The sequence below is a fragment of the Limulus polyphemus genome, unplaced genomic scaffold, assembly GCF_000517525.1.
Source record: "Limulus polyphemus unplaced genomic scaffold, Limulus_polyphemus-2.1.2 Scaffold386, whole genome shotgun sequence".
NCBI classification, from domain to species: domain Eukaryota; kingdom Metazoa; phylum Arthropoda; class Merostomata; order Xiphosura; family Limulidae; genus Limulus; species Limulus polyphemus.
This window is the reverse complement of record NW_013665996.1, coordinates 179,634-201,792: the sequence shown is the minus strand read 5'-3', so window position 1 is coordinate 201,792 and position 22,159 is coordinate 179,634. Positions and strand designations below refer to the sequence as shown.

Below are 22,159 nucleotides of genomic sequence, written 5' to 3'. Positions count from 1 at the left end.
TTTTAGCTGGTAACGAAAAGAATAAGGTAAGAAATAAAGTTTTAACTAACAGTAACTGGGACAAGCATGCACAATCTGAACATGCAACCTATTTTAGCTGGTAACGAAAAGAATAAGGTAAGAAAGAAAGTTTTAACTGACAGTAACTGGGACAAGCATGCACAATCTGAACATGCAACCTATTTTAAATGGTAACGAGAAGAATGAGGTAAGAAAAAAGTTTTAACTAACAGTAACTGGGACAAGCATGCACAATCTGAACATGCAACCTATTTTAGCTGGTAACGAAAAGAATAAGGTAAGAAAGAAAGTTTTAACTAGCAGTAACTGGGACAAGCATGCACAATCTGAACATGCAATCTATTTTATCTGGTAACGAAAAGAATAAGGTAAGAAATAAAGTTTTAACTAACAGTAACTGGGACAAGCATGCACAATCTGAACATGCAACCTATTTAAGCTGGTAACGGGAAGAATGAGGTAAGAAAGAAAGTTTTAACTAACAGTAACTGGGACAAGCATGCTCATATAATAAAATACGTATGAACATACCGGTTGACGGGTTTGAAGTACAAAGTGTTTCTGTAGGAGTAAACGCAGCTGTCCCATGGCGTCCACCCTCGTCAACTGGGTTACTGAGCTGTTAGCTTTATCGACACCTGGTGTACTTGGGTCTGTAGCGATGCCCCCTGGTTTGGGAGCCGAGATTCTTCCCCTCTAATAGCAGTTCCCTGAAATACAGATTAATTCTTAGTATTGGAAACAATACACCGACTAGTAAGTGTATGAAAATCAGATAAACAGACTCAATCACACGACAAACACATTCAGGATGGGTATTTAGCCTAGAAATATACTTGCTTGTTCAGAAACCAGTTCAAATAACTGTCAAACACTCAGTAAATTAAACTGATATTATATTTACATACTTACGGTATATAACAGTTCTTTGGCTCAGATATAGAAACAAAAATGCATCAAGTCCAGTATGTACTTTAGCTTAAGTACATGTCATAGTTTTTAAGCCATGTTTAAGTTTTTAACCACTCGTTTTCTTTATTCTATATTCAATATTATAATAAATCAGTATTTTATCAGGTAAATTATTTTAGCAAATAGTCTTTGAGTAAGTGGTAATGATTCCATTATTCTAACTTTATGTATAATTTTATAAATGGAAGAAATAGACATATTGTTAAATCTAAAGCACACAAGGAGATCTTTGTTTCTGGACGTTGTCTTAGTTCAAGAGTCCCCTGGTGGGCCAACGGTAAGTTTACAAACATACAACGGTAAAATCCGAAGTTCAATTTCCTGTGGAGGATAGAGCGCAGATAGTTCATTGTAACAACAGTTAAAGATGTATTTGGTGTCACCTGGACGAATGTTATAGAAATTTATCTTTTGTTCAAGAGTGCAGACGAAATTAACTGGCGTTTTTAAGTTTGATGACGAGAAAGTTTGAATAATGACACAATGTTGTACATTTATGGTAAAATTTTCTTCATTACCCATTCAAGCCATCTCGAAACTTTTAATTGGAGTTTTATTTTTTATATTCACTAAACTACAACTAAGAACACTATTTGATAAAGTGTGCCTGTAGTGTATACCATACCATATTTATCACGAAATTGTGATTAGAAATAAAGTATTCATGTCCTTCACCTTTTGTATTGGATAATGGTTTTCGACGTGGTAATTCACGGCTACATGTTACAAACATATTACAGAAACTGTCTTAACTATTGCATATATATACTCTTGACTGACCATTCTACTCGACAACCTAAAGGGCTATTCACACACGAGCTTTCGACGGTTGGACCCCTGCCAAGTATAGCTCCAAACAACTGACTAGTTGACCCAGGGACCCAGTTCCTCCATAACACCTGCCCTATTTTTCCATCTCTTTCTGTTGGTACGATCGTAACTGACGTTTCGAATAATACAGTAAGACAACGTGACTCAGAACAAGATACACGATTATCACATTTGTTTACTTTGTATATCTAAACAGAATGCTGTTTTAGATGACAGACTAAATACACAAACTCCTAAGCAATCAAAGAGATCTAAAAACGTTTGTATTCATATAATATTTCTTCCATTTCTCCTCAAATTATCCGATTGTAATTTTATAACCTAAATCTATAACCAGTTCGCAGCAGTTTTTTTTGTTGTTTTTGCACGAATAATTTATAAATACAATAAAATGTTATTCTGAAATTATAACACAGAGAAATATACTTATTCAACTTGACATAATGTGTATCACATTGTATAAAATAATTTCAAAACCAATAAAATTCGAAACTCTCATTATCGATACGCATCGTCAAAAGTTTGGCGAGACTTTAAATTGTAGGTAACGAAGCAACAAACTTGAACAATCCGTCGACATACAAATTTTTTTTACGAAAAATTTGAGAAAACGACATTATTTCATTATTCATTCACATCCAACTCTATTTAAAGTAATTGAAAAAGATTAACTATTATATGGTATTTACAACTTGAACGTCACTTTATAAAACATCATAAGTTATATGTCCAGGTCAGAAACTCCAAGGTTCTGGTAGTTTAGAATTGTTGACAATATGAAGATCAATCAGTCACATGCACCCGCCACTTACACGGCTAATCTTAGCTGAATATCAGTATTGACTGTCGCACTTATAACGCTCCCACAGCAGAAAATAAGGAGCGTGTTCAGCAGCACATCGCGATTCGAGCCACCCTCAGGCGTATGAAAGGATTAAAAAATATATATTAAACTTACATAAACTACTTATATCGGAAGATGTATAAAGAGATTAGGATAATAACAATAAACTGTTAATCCATTGACATGGAACAGTGTACCAAGAGAATAGCTTTCTTATCCGTGCACATTCGAGATATTAGCTTTGATAATTAATTTGTGGACCCTAGGCTGTTGGCTAGTTCGCCTATGTCTGAAGGCACCTCTGCCCATTTATCAAATTAAAATTATCTTTATTTTCTAAAGTTGGTAAACAATCAAAAAAGCATTCGTGTTATAACCTTGGAATGCCCTTTGTTTATATTCTGAATAGGATACTTGTGAAACTAACCAAACTGTCCTTGATACATCATGATCAAACTAAGTGTTATATTTATCTTAACTGCAAATGATAAAACTCTTACGTATAGCATTACTTTTAAAAATTCTCGAAACATTTATTAACAAAACTTCAAGATATACTAATGTACTATTTACGAAAACATCTTAGTTTATAAAATACTGACTTACAGCTCAATGTAATAATATCTGTGGTATATACTTGTTCTAGCATGTTATTAGTCAAATAGAATAAATCACCATAAACGAAACATAAGGGACATTCTCCAAAGTAATCAATGTTTCTTTATTTTAGAAACTATATAAAACATACAATGCCCTTGTCTCCTGTCGTACTGAACATTAGATCTTGACCCTCATATTACCACTCCCCTACAACTTAAAACTGATGTGTTTCACACTAATATGCTATCTTCAATATATGTAAGTAAATACCTGTAAAATATAACATATACTAAAACACTGGAGAATATTTTCAAAATGTACAAACACGGAATCATCATCTCCATACAGATCATTTTAGTGAGTGTCCTATTTATTTTGTTTTATTTACGGAGACATATGATTAAGCATTTAAATATTCCTCAACAGAACAAAGGAGCTTTCTAAGAAGTGATGCCAAAGGATAAAACTCTGTTACCAATGCTTTGACCTTTATTCATTAGTCACATGTTGGTCAACGATTACCTCTTGAGAAACATTCAGTTCTATATCATGTAATGAAACCAAGAACTATTATACTACATCTGATAAATAACGACGCAGAACATTGATTGTGACTCTTGTATCATATAAAGGACAGATAATGTGTTAAATACTTTGTTACATTAATCTATTATTGGAACGACTTTAATATATATAATAAAACTAATCATGCTGGTGAAGTTTTTTTTATGTGAATATTATAGTAACGTTCTTTATAAACTGGTTTCATGTAAAGATTTGTATTTTCCTGTAGACCATATATTTTACCATGTAATCACAAAACTTAGAAGTATATTACCACATTGAAAAACGTCCACTTTAATGTATATGATACTTATGGACGTTTTTCAATGTGGTAATATACTTCTAAGTTTTGTGATTACATGGTAAAATATATGGTCTACAGGAAAATACAAATCTTTACATGAAACCAGTTTATAAAGAACGTTACTATAATATTCACATAAAAAAAAAACTTCACCAGCATGATTAGTTTTATTTCTAAAGATCATGCTTATTACAATGAAGTTTGTATTATTCTTACAGTAAAACATGATAATATAGTTTTCCATCTTAAAATATCAATGAAATTGTTATAAGATTTATGAAAATTTAGTAAAGTTCACTGTAATAACAGGAATAAGTTAGTCATAACACAATATCACACGGTTTCCCTTAAGTTACAACTACCTAAGTTCAGGGATGAGAGAATGTTATACAGTTTTAATGTAGTCTTGTGATCATCGATAATAATCATTCTTTGGTGGTAAATAGGTATACAACACTGAACATATTGTCACTGCACTGTTATTTCTGTCGGTGAAAAGAAAAAATAGGGACCCGGTGTTTGAAGTCTCATGCCAGATAAAAGTGGCAGACAAACACTGAGATACCAGTCATAAATAAAGATTATATTCAATCTATACTAAACATACGACGACTTTCTTAAGTTACGTCGGAACAAATAAGAATGTCACAGATGCCGGACAAGACCTATCATCAGTACTCGAGTTCGTGGGTTGACTGGAAATGTCGCATTTATAGTTAAATGCCTTAAAAAATGATGTAACGTTAATACCCGATATAGCGTTTTAACCAATACTTTGATACATTTCAAAAAAAATCTACCGCAAGGACCATATTCGACAGTGTGTGGAAAACAGTGTATATATTATGTTATTATCGTATTGAAATGAAAACTCTTATCTAAATTTCAATCCCACAAAGATAGTAATGAAATGTTTGTTCATGATTTTGTTGTAAAACTTTTACGTGTAAATACGTCCTTAATATATATAGATGTGTAGATGAAATTGCGAGACCTTTATTATGAGAAAATGAATAAAGTGTTAAAAAGGAATAGTGTCCAGAATTTTTTGTTATTATAAACGTGTTACTAATAATCTTTGAAATAATCACTTGATTTATAACTAAAGAGTCAAACTAGTGAAACAGTAAATTTTAAACTATTGCGTGATATTTAAATAAGCGTCCTTTTTCTGGACGATTTACATATAATTGGACAGGAAATGTAATTAAATATAGAGCTATTCAATTAGTGTATTAAATCTAGCCATACTGTGGCACGTTGATACATGTCGTAGACGTCATTGTCTCTGATGTCATGTCCACCTGTCATGGCGACCTAGCAACGCGCCCTCTCTGATGACATCAACGTCTCTACCCCTTCCCTCCCTACTCTCCTATTGCCAACACCCTTGTATCGCCCTCTGGTGGCAAGTCGCGCGATTCCCGCCATAACTACATGTAAAATTTTATGTACGATTAAAACATATACCAAAACATTGGTATTTTACAAACAAAAACTATATTTCAACAAGATAAAATACAGAATATTGGTCCTCAACTACGAATGTTATGACAAAAATACTATTAAAAATGGCAAACAAGAATTATGAAATATAATCAGCATTTAATCTCAGAGTTACATATGGAGCCCAGCAGCTCTGTAAACAAACTTTTCTAGACAATTTGTGCACCATACTGCTTGTGGGTCCATGACTGTTGATTATAGAGACCCTTACCGCATGCAAGAAAATGTAAAAGAAATATTATCAATATGGTAGTTAATTTTACTAATTACTGCTGCAGTCTTTTATATATTTTATATATAAAATGAGTGAGTACACATAATGTTTTCCTTAGTTCCTTACACTAAGTGTTGCAACAGGCCAAAACAAATTTACTCAACATGACGATAGTGAGCAGTATGAAAACGAGCCGTTAATTTAAGGGTTAAAAATAATTTAAATAATAGCAACGAAATAGTTTGCGAAAGCCATCTCTAATATTTTCATTCTTGCATCACACTATTTATTATTATTTTTAAATAACTCGACTTTTGTTTTTCCGGAGCTAGTTTTACGTTTCTGACGTATTCTACGACACAAAAAAATTTAACCATTTTTGTAACACCATCGGGTTTCCTCAAAAATATTTGAAGGTTTCAGTAAAAATTTAGAATTTTAGTAAACAGGCCTATCGTCAATATTTAATGTTCAAAATTCCTTACTATGTTAATTCCAATTTTACACAAAGAAAACGTTTTTTCTAAGTATACCAGATATTTTAAACATAATACGGCTACTCAATATAAAAAATAAAAGGCATTGAAGCACAGTTTTAGGTTGTATAAGATAATTAGACAAGTCGTCGTTTTCATATTAAGCATATTCCATTTTAATTCAGTCTGGAAAATTGTTCATTTTTTTTTTCAAATCTGTTTTAGGTGAAAGAGTTTCTTTGTACGAAGTTCTTTAGTATGATTAATTATATGGTTCATGACTTGTAAAATATTTATTATTATACACTGGAACGATTTTAGGGTTAAACAAATACTTTATCAAAACATTATGAAAACTGTTTAATTTTCACTGTAAGCTCATAGCAAACTAACTAAGAACGGTCCTCTTTTAACAGCCTTGAAGGAGCCTGCTACAAGTTCACTATGGATTCAGGTGAACTAGGACATTTTGGAAGTATATTTCTCCTGAAAAACTAACTTTTATTATTTGAAATTGCGAAAACCACAAATGTCAAGCATAATGGAGAGAAAAATAAAAAACAGTTAAAATTAAATTGCTGAAATGGTCATTATGAGAGGTATACACGGAATCAGGACACACATAGTGGTGAGGATACACCGTCTATCAGATTTAGCCTTATTTGCAAGCCTCAAGCGAGATATCAAACTAACTAAAAACATACAATTTAAAAATTAGGAATAGATACTGGTTTTAAATCTTATAACGTCTTGCATCCGAAATTACCTTCTGCTGTCTGGAGCCAGTTGAAGAATGTAGTTGCTACTAATAAAAACAAAAAAGAAAAGAAATGGAAAGAAAATATTAACATGTTCCTAAAAACAAACAGACCACTGGGTGATAAGCAATCCTTGTATCTTAAAGTTAGCATTCCGGAAGTAAATCTTTCGAAAACTTTCAAGAGCCTAAGAGTTGGTGGAACTTTCTCAGACAAAATGTAAATGTGTGAATAAAAATTTCGGAATTTTCAATTTGTACTTGTGTTTACAGGCGTTTAAGATATCCCAAACTTATGCGAAAAGCTTGAAACACGAAACTATACGCGCGTTTAACGTCATGATGGCATTGACTCAAAACTGTGACAAAGTTTACAAATTCATTCAGAATTCAACCAAGAGACAATTTTGACCCTCACTGGGTAAGTGGTCAATTTACGGACTTGCAAGGCTGAAATCTGGGATTTGATTCCCCGTGGTGGACAGAGCGCAGATAGTCTGTTGTGTAGCTTTTCGCTAAAACAAATAAATCGAAAGAAAACGTGTTATTTGTTATTTCATAATAAAAACAACATATTGTTTGTATTTATTATTCATCTCTCATTGAAGGACTTTGAGCACTTTTAATTACTAATTGAATATACAAACAATACAATTTCCTCGTATATCTTGCTTGTTTGTTTGGGATATCTGCGCCTAATTTGGAAAAAAAAAGTTATTTTTATTTATTTTCTTTAAGGCTAGGGTTAAAATAATAAGGAACTTTGAACATTAAATACTGGCCATAAACCTGTTTACTAAAAACTTTAAACTTTAACCCAAACCTACAAATACCTTTATAAGGCAACCAAATAGTGTTACAAAAAAGTTGCATTTGTTTGTCCCATAAAATAACGCAGGAAAAAATATTCCTTCATTAAAAAACGTAAATTTACCCCACCCCAAAAAAAGAGTTAATGATTGTTAAAAAAAAAGGTGTGATGCAAGAGTAAAAGTATTACCAGACTACAAAGGTAATGTTTGTAAAATATTTAATCGTTAGTACTTACATTTTACAAGACAGATTTTAAACTAACAGACTAAAGGGAAGACAGCTAATAAAAACACTCACTGGCAGCTCTTGGGCTACTCTAATCCTATAGTGGGATTGGCAGTCACTCTTATAGCACACCAATGGCGTGATTTTTTGGCAACGGGACCATGGACCCTCGGATTCACACTCCGGCATGCTACCAACTAGACTACGATCAGATCCAAATTTAATGAAGTTAAAAGCTTATAGAACTGATTTTTTTTTATGAAAGCCTAGATAGGATTAAAGAAAAAATATCATTTAAGACCACACATACAAATAACCGAGGACAGAAAAAAAAAAGAACTGTTTTTGCTACATGCGATTAGTTCGAGTAGCTTGGTTAAACTTGACCTAAGCATTTATTATAAATAAAAACTATTTCTACCTACAAAAGTCACTAATAGCAATTGAATAGAAATATGAATCAATTTCTTTTCTCTCTTGCAAAAGAGAGTAGAATCATAAGGATATAAGCCTATAGGCAATTTTAATTTAAGACATCTCCTACTTAAGTCTTAGCGCTTCAATTGTTAATATCAGACCTGCGGTAGGCTTGAAGAACTTATAACGTTAAAATAAGAGCTTTGATTCCAGCGTTAATGGCCCATTATGCAGCTTTAAATTCAAACATTACACATATTGAAGCAGTGGTGTCTTACATATTTGTATGAATTTTCATACACTAGATGTACGATTAAAAAAAGTGTATTGAAGTATCAAAAAAAAAAATGCGAAATTTAGGGATAGGTTGTTTGAGTGTGTTTGAATGGTTATTCTTGTACGTTTATTTTTTAGGTTTTGTTTGTTTGTTATGAATTTCGCGCAAAGCTACACGAGGGCTATTTGCGCTAGCCGTCCCTTATTTAGCAGTGAAAGACTAGAGAGAAGGCAGCTAGTCATCACATCCATTGCCAGCTCTTGGGCTACTCTTTTACCAACGAATAGTGGGATTGACCGTAGCATTGTAACGGCTGAAAGGGCGAGCATGTTTGTTGGGACGGGGATTCGAACCCACGACCCGCAAATTGTGAGTCGAGCGTCCTAACGCTGGACATTTACACTAGACAAGAAGGTCAGGATATTCTATATTTTAGCGAAATAAAAATGGGCATCATTTCATATAGGCAACAGAGTTTTAATATAATGGTACGTGTAAAACTAAGGGGAAAAAACGGATAACCGAGTGGTGTGCATAAAACTTTGTGAAGAAAAATGGTGGTTCCATCGCTAGAAATCAAAATTTTTATGTTAATAAAAAATGCAGAGCTTACAGAGAGACGTGCAAAGAAAATCGAGATTGGGTTGCAAATTTTGGGAAAACAAGTCTGAAAAAAAGTCAAATGTGAATATACATAGCTTTGTTTAGTTTTTGTTCCCTAATCTAATGAAAAACAATGACTGTTATGAAAAATTTATAAAATACAAAGTTTAATATTAGTAGTTTTTGTGTGGTGGTCGAAAAAGATTCATTTACGCAACTAAACTGTTATTTTGAAATATGGCATTATACTGAGAATTTACGTCCACGGTAAAGATAAACTAGAAATGGAAATTCGGAAAGATTATTGTGTTGTATAAATAGGATAAGCAGCTAGAGAAGAAAATGATAGTCTAAATTTGCAGAAATGTAAAAATATATGAATGATACAGCGTAGAAAGAACAGCTGGAACAATAGGCCATCTACTGCTGTTAGGCTTGTATATGTTTGAAAAAAAGTAAACCAGAAAATAAAAAATATATCTATATATAGTTCTTAATTGTTAATTAATCTGCACACTGGAGAGCTACATTCAGTAAGAAATATGCATTCTTAAATAGCGGGTTAATTGTGACGTGACATGCAAAGGACCCTTAACAACCGGGCCTACTTTAACAGCAGGTTAGACGACAATCTCTTGTTTTCGGTGTTTGTTTGTTGTTAAGCGTAAAGCCACACGATGAGCTAGCTGCACTCTGTCCACCACGGGTATCGAAAACCGACTTTTAGCACTATAAGCCTTCGGACTTACCGCTAAGCTACTAGTGGCCAATACTATGAAAACTTTTAATGATATTTAAATTTAATTGTATTCGGTAAAGGGCGTGCTGTTGAGTAAGTTGACTTCTTGATGAGATTTTTCCAACAAAAAATTCTAATATTCTAGTTTTTCAAATATGTCCTCCAAGGAAAATGTGCGTTAACGTTAAAAAGGATGTCTTTATTACAATAATTATTAACAGTTTTTCTTTAACAACGACAAGTAAATTTGTGTCTTCTAGACCAATGATTTTCAACCACTTTTTGGCTTAAGACTTATTTGTCAACATCAATGGCCAGTCGCGATCCAGTGCAGAAACAAAATCTGGCTTGCTAAGTATTTACTAAATAATATGTTCTACTGTTGCATTGTTATTGCAAAGCTATACAATGGGCTATTTGCACTTTGTCCACAGCGGGGAATCGAACCCTGAATTTCAGTTAGCAAATCCGTATACATACCGTTGACCCATCGGAGGGACTGCTAGATAAATAAATTATTATCTATTTTAAAATTCTGCTCGCGACCTTTTTACACACATTCTGACGACCCAGTATTAGGTTGCAGCCCATGGGTTGAAAGATGTTGTTCACTAGTAATTTTTCGTTATTTTCACATACTGTCAACATGTCTATTTCACAAAACAGATAAAAGTGTTACCTCTAGTTTTAATATGGCTTCAGATAACTATAATGTAAAGTGGTCAGACAAACTCATATAGAAAACCAAAATCGAATGCTAATAAAATCAGCATAGAAGCGTATTACGAAAACTCAAATAACAGACTAGTGGAACACGAAAAAGTTAAATTTATATTCACGTTTCAGCCTAGATCTAACTGTAGAAAGAACACTGACGTAAATAAAAAAAACGTTCTGATTGGTGGGGCATAAATATGATGTACAAAAACGCTGGAGAGAAAGGGTATTAGCGAAATTTTTAGGTTTTCTTGAAACCAACAGGAAGTAGGTAGGAGTAAAACTGGAGATCACAGGAAGAATTATTATTTAATGTACAATTTAAATGAAGAAAAACATTTTACTGAAAATGTGTTTTGTAATAAAATACACGTGTCTCTAATTAAAAATAAAACAGTAGGTTATGAACCACGAACAGCCACAAAACATTCTCAAAAATGTTTTCATTTGATTTTTTTTACGAGAACAATAAATTGATCATATGAAATGCAAAGATCACTCTGTGGAAAAAATTATAATACGGGTTTCTCAATCTTGTCAATTTTCACATAAAATAATTTTCCCCAAAGTAAATGAAGCCTCGGCATAAAATGTAATGTCAATTTTCATCTAAAATCAAATTCCGAAAGTCTTGCATCAGTATGTGCCACTTAAATGGAACTATAGCATAAAATGTAATGTTAAACGTAGTACAAGTGGTATATCTACAATAATGTAAAAAACAAAAGAAGGACCTTTAACAATTATTACAAGAAAGAAAAACAATACCAGATTTAGTAAGATATTCCTGTCTGATTGAGTTGCAATCAGAAATACTTATAAATATGTTAATCGTTTTTGCAGACTATTACATACAAAGTAGTTGATAGTTGATAGTTACAATAAATCTGTCATTTTTCAATAAAGATATTCAGTAATAATTATCGAAAAAGGTTAGATTCTGTAACGATCCTTGGTGAATATTTGAGAATTATATATCGACAGTGTCGAATAATATTACGATAACATACTAATTTTCACATTTTACATTCTTTAGTATGAAATATTACGATAACATACTATATTTACATATTTTACATTATTAGTATGAAATATTACGATAACATACTATATTTACATATTTTACATTATTAGTATGAAATATTACGATAACATACTATATTTACATATTTTACATTATTAGTATGAAATATTACGATAACATACTATATTTACATATTTTACATTATTAGTCTCATACTATATTTCGTAATGCCTGGTAGGAAATTTGAAAAATTGCGTTCCTAGCGCATATTTTAAAATTACAAGTAGTGTAAATTTCATGTTTTCTCTTTATTCATGTAGACTTGTAGGGTTTTGTTTTGTAAATGAAGCATTGTTGTTACAAGTCAATTTAAAGATCAGTATGGGATAGTTACTATATGAAAGCCAGCCATGCTTTGATGGACAGAGTTTATTTGTGACAACTTCTAGCCACATCTGTATCTGAACTGACAATGATCAACGTAGTGGTGTACAGTGTACGTGCATACACGTGCACTAATGGAAGATTCAAAAATTGCCTTGATAGAGCTCGAAGTTACGGTCGTTTGTTATGGGAACTACTTTACAGCGGTTTGATGTGCATCAGTCAAGATCGGAGCAACATATATTTTTCACTGTGCAAAACATTTTCGGCTGTGTTTTCACTTTCCATGTTGTTCCATCACTAAGAGCTCGTCTTCAGGTAAATTCAGGTTACACTGTGACGCTTGGAACGTGGTTTTAGTGCTGAGATCGAATTAATTATCAATAAAATTTTGAAATGAAGACACTATCGCACTTTGTTTTTTACTGTTTATTCCAATACAATGGTTTAGAATACGTTACAACGTACGTCAACATTTGTTGGATTGTTTGTTTGTTTTAAATTTCGCGCAAAGCTACACGAGGGCTATCTGCGCTAACCGTCCCTAATTTAGAAGTGTAAGACTAGAGGGAAGGCAGCTAGTCATCACCACCCACCGCCAAATCTTGGGCTACTCTTTTACCAACGAATAGTGTGATTGACCGTCACATTATAACGCCCCCACGGCTGAAAGGGCGAGCATGTTTGGTGTGACGGGGATTCGAACCCGCGACCCGCAGATTGCGAGTCGAGCGCCCTAACCACCTGGCCATGCCGGGCCCCCATCGGTTGGATGTAGGGCTGATAACACAGGCCTACGAAGTTAAACTTCATAAAAGTTACTTTGGTTTTTAATAACGGTTTTTCCATAATTCAGCTACGCAGATTTCGAAAATAGTATTCTTTTTATTTTCAACCACGTAAGGATTTTTTACAAATCGGGAAGAAGAAGAAAACTCTTACTTCGATCAAATTATTATTTCGTTTATCACAATGAACATTTTTCTATTATTATGATTGTTAGTAAAAAATACAAACAAACTGAAGAAAAGAGAAGAACATTGATGTCAAACAAATATACATCCTCATTCATTCTGATTGTGTGTGTGTGTGTGTGTGTGTGTGTGTGTGTGTGTGTGTGAAATCTTTTTTGTCTCACAACTATGTGTTGTGGTCTTTCTTTTATGTATTGCGTTATGACGTTTTGTGAGAAATATGTACGTGATGAAGAAAAATGGTTATCATTTTCGGATTCAGTGTACAGGAATTCCCATAGAACATGTAAAACTAAAGACAATACAACCATCGCAGGTCTATATAATTAATAACCAAAATGTCGGCCTTCATAATAGCATTAACTGTTGCTATTGAAACAAAGAACTATCATTAAACTACCTACAACTTGTATCTTTAGGGATTTTTATCATTTAATATGGCTGAAAATCAACTGCAGCGTGAACAGTAGTGGAATTAAATACATGTTGAGCACTTAGTTTTCGAATTACTATTTCAACCGCAAAAATTAATCAAAATGGACAACAGCTCGCACCATAAAAATGGATCACCTTTTTTTAAGTTAATGTAACTGTGAGCTACAATTACTGAGAGAAAGATCGAAACATAAAATCGCGCTGCTATCAAGCTGAAAACTGTGGAGAGCAACGATTAACTCAAGTACAGTGATGTAATAGCCAGTTCTTTTGCAACCAAATCTTTTTTCCTTTGAAACCTATATCACATATAATAGTTTCAATGAGATACTTCACATTACCTGGACGATTCCTGTGTATCCTGTTTACCTATATTTCACATGCTCGATAATCACACACTAAAAACTTAGGTGAGTTAATCGTTCACTTACACAAAGAACGCATACAACTAAAATTCTAAATATGCATGTCCTAAACATAGTGCTTTAACAGCATACAACGCATTTATTACCGATAGTTTCCAAACAATGTTAAATGTAGCTCATATTTGTTTCTATATCCAATACACTCTGAAAGCTGATACTAATAAGCTTCTAAATCAAAAACTTGCAAATTAATTTTTCTATTGACGAGAAAAATAGAAAAGCTTGGAGCTTCACATTCTTTTAAAGAGTTGGAAAATTATAAGAACCAGTGGGCCAATATTCTCAACAAATTATGTGTACTTATGATTAAGGATATCTGTCACCATCCCTAATTTTGAACTACTAACCCCTGGAGCAGGAATGGGCAATGATTTTTGCAGGGGGGGGGGCACTCCACGAATTCTGTTATTTAGGATATAAATGTTAGACGGGCCGGATCTGGCCGAGGGCCGATTTTGCCCACCTCTGCTCTAGAAGGAAAACGATTAGTAAACAGCAAGCACTCTTCCATCTACTACCTACACTGAAGGATTGACTATCAATCTTACAATGCAGCCAAAGCCTAAAGTGCGGTGAATATTTTGTGGTGTCTTACGGATTCGAATCTGGCCTGCCATCTCAGAAATTTAGAGCTCCACTATAGGGCCAGCCTGCGTCTACAAATTATCCGAGTGCAATATTTATGGATTGAATGAATAATATTTCAACATTCTAAAAGTGTTCGTGAGTAGCCATTATTATTATTATTTTAACATTGTTCAATCTCACAACTAAACATATTTTTTAGAGTAAGGTTCTGCAAGAAACATGGTCTTTGTACAACTTAAGCGTTTTTAAGGTAATGATACTATGAAATATATAAAAAAAAGACAAAACACAAAAGCTCTACAACCTTAGTACTTTGTGAAGGTAGATCTCCCATCTTTAAAAATAAGTTGAGAAGAAAGGAACCTTCTTCTGAAAGCACTCGAGTTATCAAGTTTCTTTTTTTCGTGATTGAGTGTGTTTATAGCTTGCGCTTACCCTTTATTGCACTGTGAATTTCTTTCCTGGATCTATTAGAGAGCCATTATGACAATCCCTACCGGGTCAAACGTGACCTAGTGGTTAACAATCCCGTACTGTGAATCCGAGGGTTCACGGTTCAGGGCTCGTTGCAAGTGGTGTTAGCGTGTTTCTGTGGCAATGAGACACAAGCCTTAAACTATTGGATTCACAGTACTGACACGCTAACTACTGTACTAGGTTTCGTCGAGTCCCTAAAATTAAAGATATTAAATTTATCTAAAAGACCAAAACTACTCAATTACCACCATAATCAATTATAATCGCTTTATAGCGAAGTGAATAAGGATTACAAATAATCCTTTAAATTCGCATTGTTTAAAAGAAAAGAGGAAACACCCTTTAATAGCAACTAAAAGGGTACACATTGCAACCAATAATTTTTTCAGGAGAAATTTCACATAAGTGAAAACTTAATATCCTATCGATTCCTTTCTATTGTCCCCCAGTAGCACAGCGGTATGTCTGCGGATTTACAACGCTAGAATCCCATTATATAGCCTCGCGCTTAACAAACAAAGAAACAAAATAATTGCTGTATGATGAATACAATTGAAAAGACGCAGGAATTACAATGGAGTCGATTAGCTATGTTACCAAGGAGCATTAAATAAAAATAAAGTAGACTGATATAATAAAAAATATACTAAAAATCAAGTGGATTCCATGCAACTGGGGAATTTCCCTATGTTATTCACGTTACCATCTTTTGTGTCGTAAATTCAATAATCGTGAAATTCAAAATGCTGCTTTTGTTTGTTTTTAACAAAAAGGAGATTCGTGGAATATCTAAATGTCTTTTGAAGTGAACTCGAAACTTTCCTTTGTAAAATATACAATATCATCCGGATGATACGTGGTCGATCCAGTTACTATGAAGTTTGTATAGCATCCGCTTCAACGTGTACTTTTTCCATTTTATTAATGAGCCTTTTATTGCGAATAAATGCTGAACTTCGTTTCTAGTTGTTTGTTTGTTTGTCTTGAATTTTTGCGCAAAGCTACACGAGGGCTATCTGCGCTAGCCGTCCGTAATTTAGCAGTGTAAGACTACAGGGAAGGCAACTAGTCATCACCACCCACCGCCAACTCTTGGGCTACTCTTTTACCAACGAATAGTGGGATTGACCGTCACATTATAACGCCCCCACGGCTGAAAGGGCGAGCATGTTTGGTGTGACGGGGATTCGAACCCTCGACCCTCAGATTGCGATTCGAGCGCCCTAACCACCTGGCCATGCCGGGCCCTTCGTTTCTAATCTGACTTCAGAATCGATATTCGGACCCATGTACACCAAGTCAGTAATTGTCAAGTTTGAGAGAATAAATTGCTTATGTATACAAGTCTATGAGGTCATCATCAATATTACGACTGCTTGGGCACAAAACATTTCAGTATATAATAAAATATATGGGTTAAAACGACGTGGTAAATAAAACTAAAATTGGAAACTAACATTAACAATTCATACTGTCGCTACTTGAACAGACTATAACCGTAACGTCGTTAAACAAGTCTTATGCAACAAAGCTAAAAAGCCAAGTTTAAATGTTAATTCCATAGTGTTTAATATTGCAACACACTTTTATTGCATGTTGCTGTGTTACGTACATGAATATGTAAGTTAACAATATTGTATTTCTAAAACTGTACGCAAACACACAACAGAACAATAAAGCGATAATCAGAATATTACAGGACAAAAAAAAACTATTCTAAAATAATGTTAATCCTCCGCCAGTTTTTTTTTTATTCAAATTAGACGCTTGATGATTGGGCCAAACTATATATAATGAAGTCACACAATCTTTCATCATTTATTACTTTTAAGTAAATTTTGGAAGTTAAAGTGTCTCAAGTTGTTAATGAACCTTCGCTAGACCTCAAGAAAGATATTCGCATGTTTCATTCTAGTGTGGAACCTTGGGTCAGATGAAAGCTAACCAGTCACGGCAGGCCATTGAGAATCGGATACAAGTGTATCAAAGGTATCTTTGGTAGAATATACAACCGCCTTCATGCTAATGGTACAGTAGTTTGGAAATATGAACAAGCCAATACTGAATCTAGCTCGTCCCATACTGTTGGGTCCATGTTCCGAGACTATATATATATATATAAACCTCAAAAGGCTGGCTTCTATACCAAACACTTAATGAGATGCATTTCGCTCATATCAAGCCAATAACAGTTAAACAAAAAGACATTCTGAAAACCAATGGCACGTGGAGCAATATTCTATTTACAGATGAATAACACTTCCCATTACATTCAGGTAACTGTATACTCGTTTAGAGGAACTGAAACTACGTCAAACCTCATTTTCTCAGAGAAAGAAAACGTATCTTACGGTGCTATTGGAAAAAATAAGCAACAGTGGACCAGAGATACGTACCAACTTTCACAATAATCGACTAATGCTCCACCAAGGACGTTTTCAGGGGGTTTGTACGACTTCTCTTAAGATGAACCATACCTTCCCAGTTGCTCAAATGGGTGCTTAAAACATTGAATTTGTCTTCAATAACAAGAGTAACACCTGGCGAGTAGAAGTACAAAGCATGATAACTTTGTTTATGTATCATTTCAACAAATACACCTGAACTTGTAAACTGAACGCACAGAGAAAAGGGCTGTAAGTTATAGTAGAAAATGATGGCTAGTTTACCGAATTGTAATTGTTGAAAACATGTACTCGGTGGCCTCTTGCCTTCTGGTGCCACTACTCCATAATTAATTTTAGAATTTTTAATTGTATATCCCGCTACCCTAGAGGATGTGCTACCTCTGGTTATCAAAGCTTAGGCATCTAGTTAAAAAATATTTTCTCCATAAGTGCTGGTGACTGTACAATGGAGCATAGTTTCAGGAATTTATTTGTACAAAAAGGAATATTTTATATTCTAGTAAAAAACAGTTCCCCCCCCCCCACTATTTTGCCATGAAAATATGCAAAAATAAGACCAGACCGGTAGCAATAATCTTTAAGATATATATATAGGAACTTTAAACACTGTTTCAATAAAAACAGATGAAATTTGCATGTCATTCTGTGCAACTGGGCATGTTTTAGTTCGAAATATAAAAGGGCTATTATGGAGTGTTCTATGTAGCAATATAGAGGTGGTAAAAGTTTATTTCTCCTGTAGTTAAATATGTATACGTGTTTTAGGTATTGTATACTCTTTGCTCTGAAGCTTTATACATTTAATTGTACGTGTTACGAGATCAAGTATTTTCATTACTGGAAAGAATCAAATCCATACAACAGTTTCAGAAAAAGTATGCCCTTTCCGGTTACACAGTGAAAATTCTGATGTATATTACTTAAAATCTACGACGAAAATTTTCCCAAAAGGAGGCTGAAGGCCGCCTGGAGGGGTCACTTGTTCTAACCACTCACACCATTATACAATAGTGTGTTGTCTGTCAGTCGCCAAAATGACGTTAAATACGCGATTTGTACTGTCGTAACGTCAGTAAAATATGTGCATGCCAAGAATCACGAGAAGAATTATACACCCTGTAGGCTATAACTCAACATAACGTATGAACTACAAAAGCAAGGAATAAAAATATTTGTTACTCTTAATTTTGGCTTTTTTTACTCTTAATTTTTACTCTTGAAACAGAACACTTTCGGAGACCCTGTGGAAGTAATCTAGTACAACTTGGATTACTCGATATATATTACACTGTCAAGCAGTATAACATATAATTTAGTGAAGTTTAACAATAAATATGGTTCAGTAAGCCAGCTTGCCTTTATCAATAAGTATTTTTGTATGTTCCTTTCAAAAAATTAAATACGAAGTTGCTGAAAACATGTTTCAAGTGCTTGTATTTTCTGTTCCATCTTTTCACTGTTCAGTAGACTTGAAATGCTGTAACAAAGGTGTTTCGCCCTATAAAATCCCAACCAGGGGCGCTGTTCTTGGACCATATTGAGGGCCTGATCGGCCGCCCAAACCCCTCGACTGCTATGGATGAACCCCTGCAAAAAGCTGGGACCACCTCTGTACACATTATAGAGATATAATCCCATTGAGTCTTTGTGCTGCCTAATCTAAAGATTGATAACGTCCGCCCCCACTGTACTAAACTGGTCAACATATCCCTTGAAAAATCCCGGATTAATAAAATGGAACGGCCTGTACACTCAGCGAACTTCAGTTCCATGAAGCATATATGGGATTCTCTTAGGGAGCGAGTTGCACGATCATAGACACTCAAGTTAGTTGTTCAGTTTTTTGTTTTGTTTTTCGGAGGAATAATCAAGGATACCCCGAGAACTTATCAATGCTCTGTTTTTAAGTATGTAATAGTTGGTTCCAGGTTGTCCTTGCTGTTCATGGTGACTATACTTCATGCTGAAAGGAAACGTAATGAACTGTAAAAAATATAAAAATAAAGTCATCTCCATCAAAGTTAATTTATAAGCAAAGGCTGAAAAGGCCAAGAATTTGCATAATAATGAACAGAGAGAATTATTTACATCACTATATAACAATCATTATTTAATTAAAGAATTACAGTATTAGTACTTGCAAACTAACTACGGTGTAGTGACGTGCATGGCACTATAAATTCATACCACACGACTTAATTAAGTTGTCTATCATATTTAATTTAAAACATACATCCGAAAAGTTCCATGGTTGCACGCTGTACAAGGCACGCAACGTACTCTCTTATTGCACTGTACAAAGTACAAAGATTCTCCCTGCACGGTAGGGTGCCGAAACTCGATAGAAACACGCATACAATAAAACTGCATCAACTCATTCGAAATCTGAATACTGTTTGTTGGTTTTGTAATTCAAAACGTAGCACATGTAATTTCATGATAAAGAAAACACTTTGTTCGTGGTTGATTTTGTGGAACTAAGCTTATATCAGTATACTCTTGACACAAATATGCGTTTGTAGCTCTGTTAGTACAAAAGAAATAATGTAATTTTACTCAATGACTATATTAAGCCTATCTTTAAATCAAGCTTCTTTTTTTCTTTTTTTTTACATCCAAGCAACATTGGGCTATTTGCTGTGTCCACCACGGAGAATCGAACTCCGGATTATAGCGTTGTAAGTCCGCAAATTTACCACTATCCCACCGGACACCGGGGGAGATGACGTTGCTACAAGCAACCTTTGTCCTGGAAAGCGTTCAGAGTTCCTCGCAATATCCAGCGCATTGACTCGAATTTTATGTAAATTACCAATCTCACGTTTGTCAAAATGAATTAAAAGACAACAAAATGTCATACATAAAATTAGGGTTAAGTTGTGAGATAAAGAATCTGGTTATACGTCATAATATAGTTTTGAACTCCTTGTAGCATCTCCAAACTTTCCTGAATAAAACTTGTGTTACTCAACGTGGCTGTAGTGAAGAGTTTGTTTCACTAAGTAGGTTTCGAAATGTAATAGCCTTTATAACCATCCTGTATATATATATATATATATAGAGAGAGAGAGAGAGAGAGTGTGTGTGTGTGTGTGTGTGTGTGTAGTTAAAACGATACAAATCTTTGGAGCTACAAACTCCAAATTCAGAGCACAGATACAACTTTTAGTGGGAAGTAACATGGGGTATGTGGCCACGGCCTAAGAGGTCGATTTTAGGCCGCGCATTGAAGCCAAGGTGACCAATATAGCAATTTTTTGGCAAACGGGACGACCAACTGTGATAAAGAGGGCTATCATTTACGTTTATTCTCTACGTGAGGACTTCTCCTAATCATTCTATCTACAATCAATTAGGTGTTAAAACTATTTCAAAAGTTGGTGGAGCCTTCATTTGTGCTCTCCCCCTTTCTTCTACACATACATGCCTACTCTCTAACTACCCTTAACTGAAAAAGGCTGGTGCTTTCTCTCGAACACACACTCCCTCAACTAATTAGCCTTGCTTCAGCCTTTTTTTTTTTCTTTGCTTGCGTGTACTCGCAAGAATCAGCTATAAGATGACTTTACAAAAACATTTGGTATTGACAAATTTTAATTTACTTTATGTTGCAACGAGAAGAGAATAAATCAGTTCTTCTTTAAATGGAATGATAATAAAATCAGAATAAGTTTGCAAACGACACTTGACCACACAGCAGTAGTCAGGACACCAAAAGGGGGAGGGGGGTTAGAAACTTGAAATGTCATGGAAAGAACATGCAGGAAGCAGGAACAATGTGCCACTTTGATTATAATAGCTTTAGCAATTTTTTTTCGCACATTGTTATTTTTATTGATGTTAATCAAAATATTAATTAGGCGAAATCATTTTGAAACCAGAAATCACGATTTTGCAACAAAAAAAATCACTATTAATATGCTTGATTTAATCAAAACTACTCAGAATATTTAATGGCATTTTCATCCGAGCAACGCCTGTACTCTGCTGGTTATAAATAACCTAACTTCAAGGTAGGAAAACGTTCATAGGTCATTCTACCTTGTAGGTTAAACCGTGTTTGAATAACAAACTAGGGTGGTTTTGTTTAACTTTTGCCAGCCAGAAAGTAGTTCAGAAAGAGTTCCATAACCCTGACTTATATAAGAACTAGCGTAAAAGCCTGTCAAAAATGACGGGAAACCACTAGAAACCCAAAATAATCCGTATAAAACTGGCAATACACAAAAGAAAAAGAAATGAAATATCCTTTCCCAGGAACATGCTACATACTGCTCCTGAATCCACTGCATATGGCTAAGCAAACATTCTACATATTGGTGCCTTTGTATAAAAGATTAAAACATACCGTGACCATGTGATTATATAAACACCTGTTCTTCTTCTGAGGAAAAGTCACCCTCTTCCCCACAGGTAATTGATATCTTCATTCTGTTTTAATAAAGGCTTTTCGTAATAATTCCTAAGCATAGATTTGCGCTAACTTTTGACTTATTTTTCACAGGAGTCTTCCCGGCTCTCCTATTCGGGTCCTACCTAGCTTGACGTCATAATGATGTGGATG

General features: G+C 34.2%; 1 protein-coding gene across 1 annotated transcript in view; it reads right to left on the bottom strand.

Annotated features, from left to right (window-relative positions):
• The window catches only part of LOC106457882, a 137,376-nt gene that overhangs the window by 102,504 nt on the left and 12,713 nt on the right, over positions 1-22,159 (bottom strand). The window contains exon 3 of the mRNA XM_022383950.1: positions 553-731. Coding sequence (XP_022239658.1) covers positions 553-609 — 57 coding nt within the window. The 5' untranslated portion in view covers positions 610-731. The remainder of the gene's footprint in view (positions 1-552; positions 732-22,159) is intronic.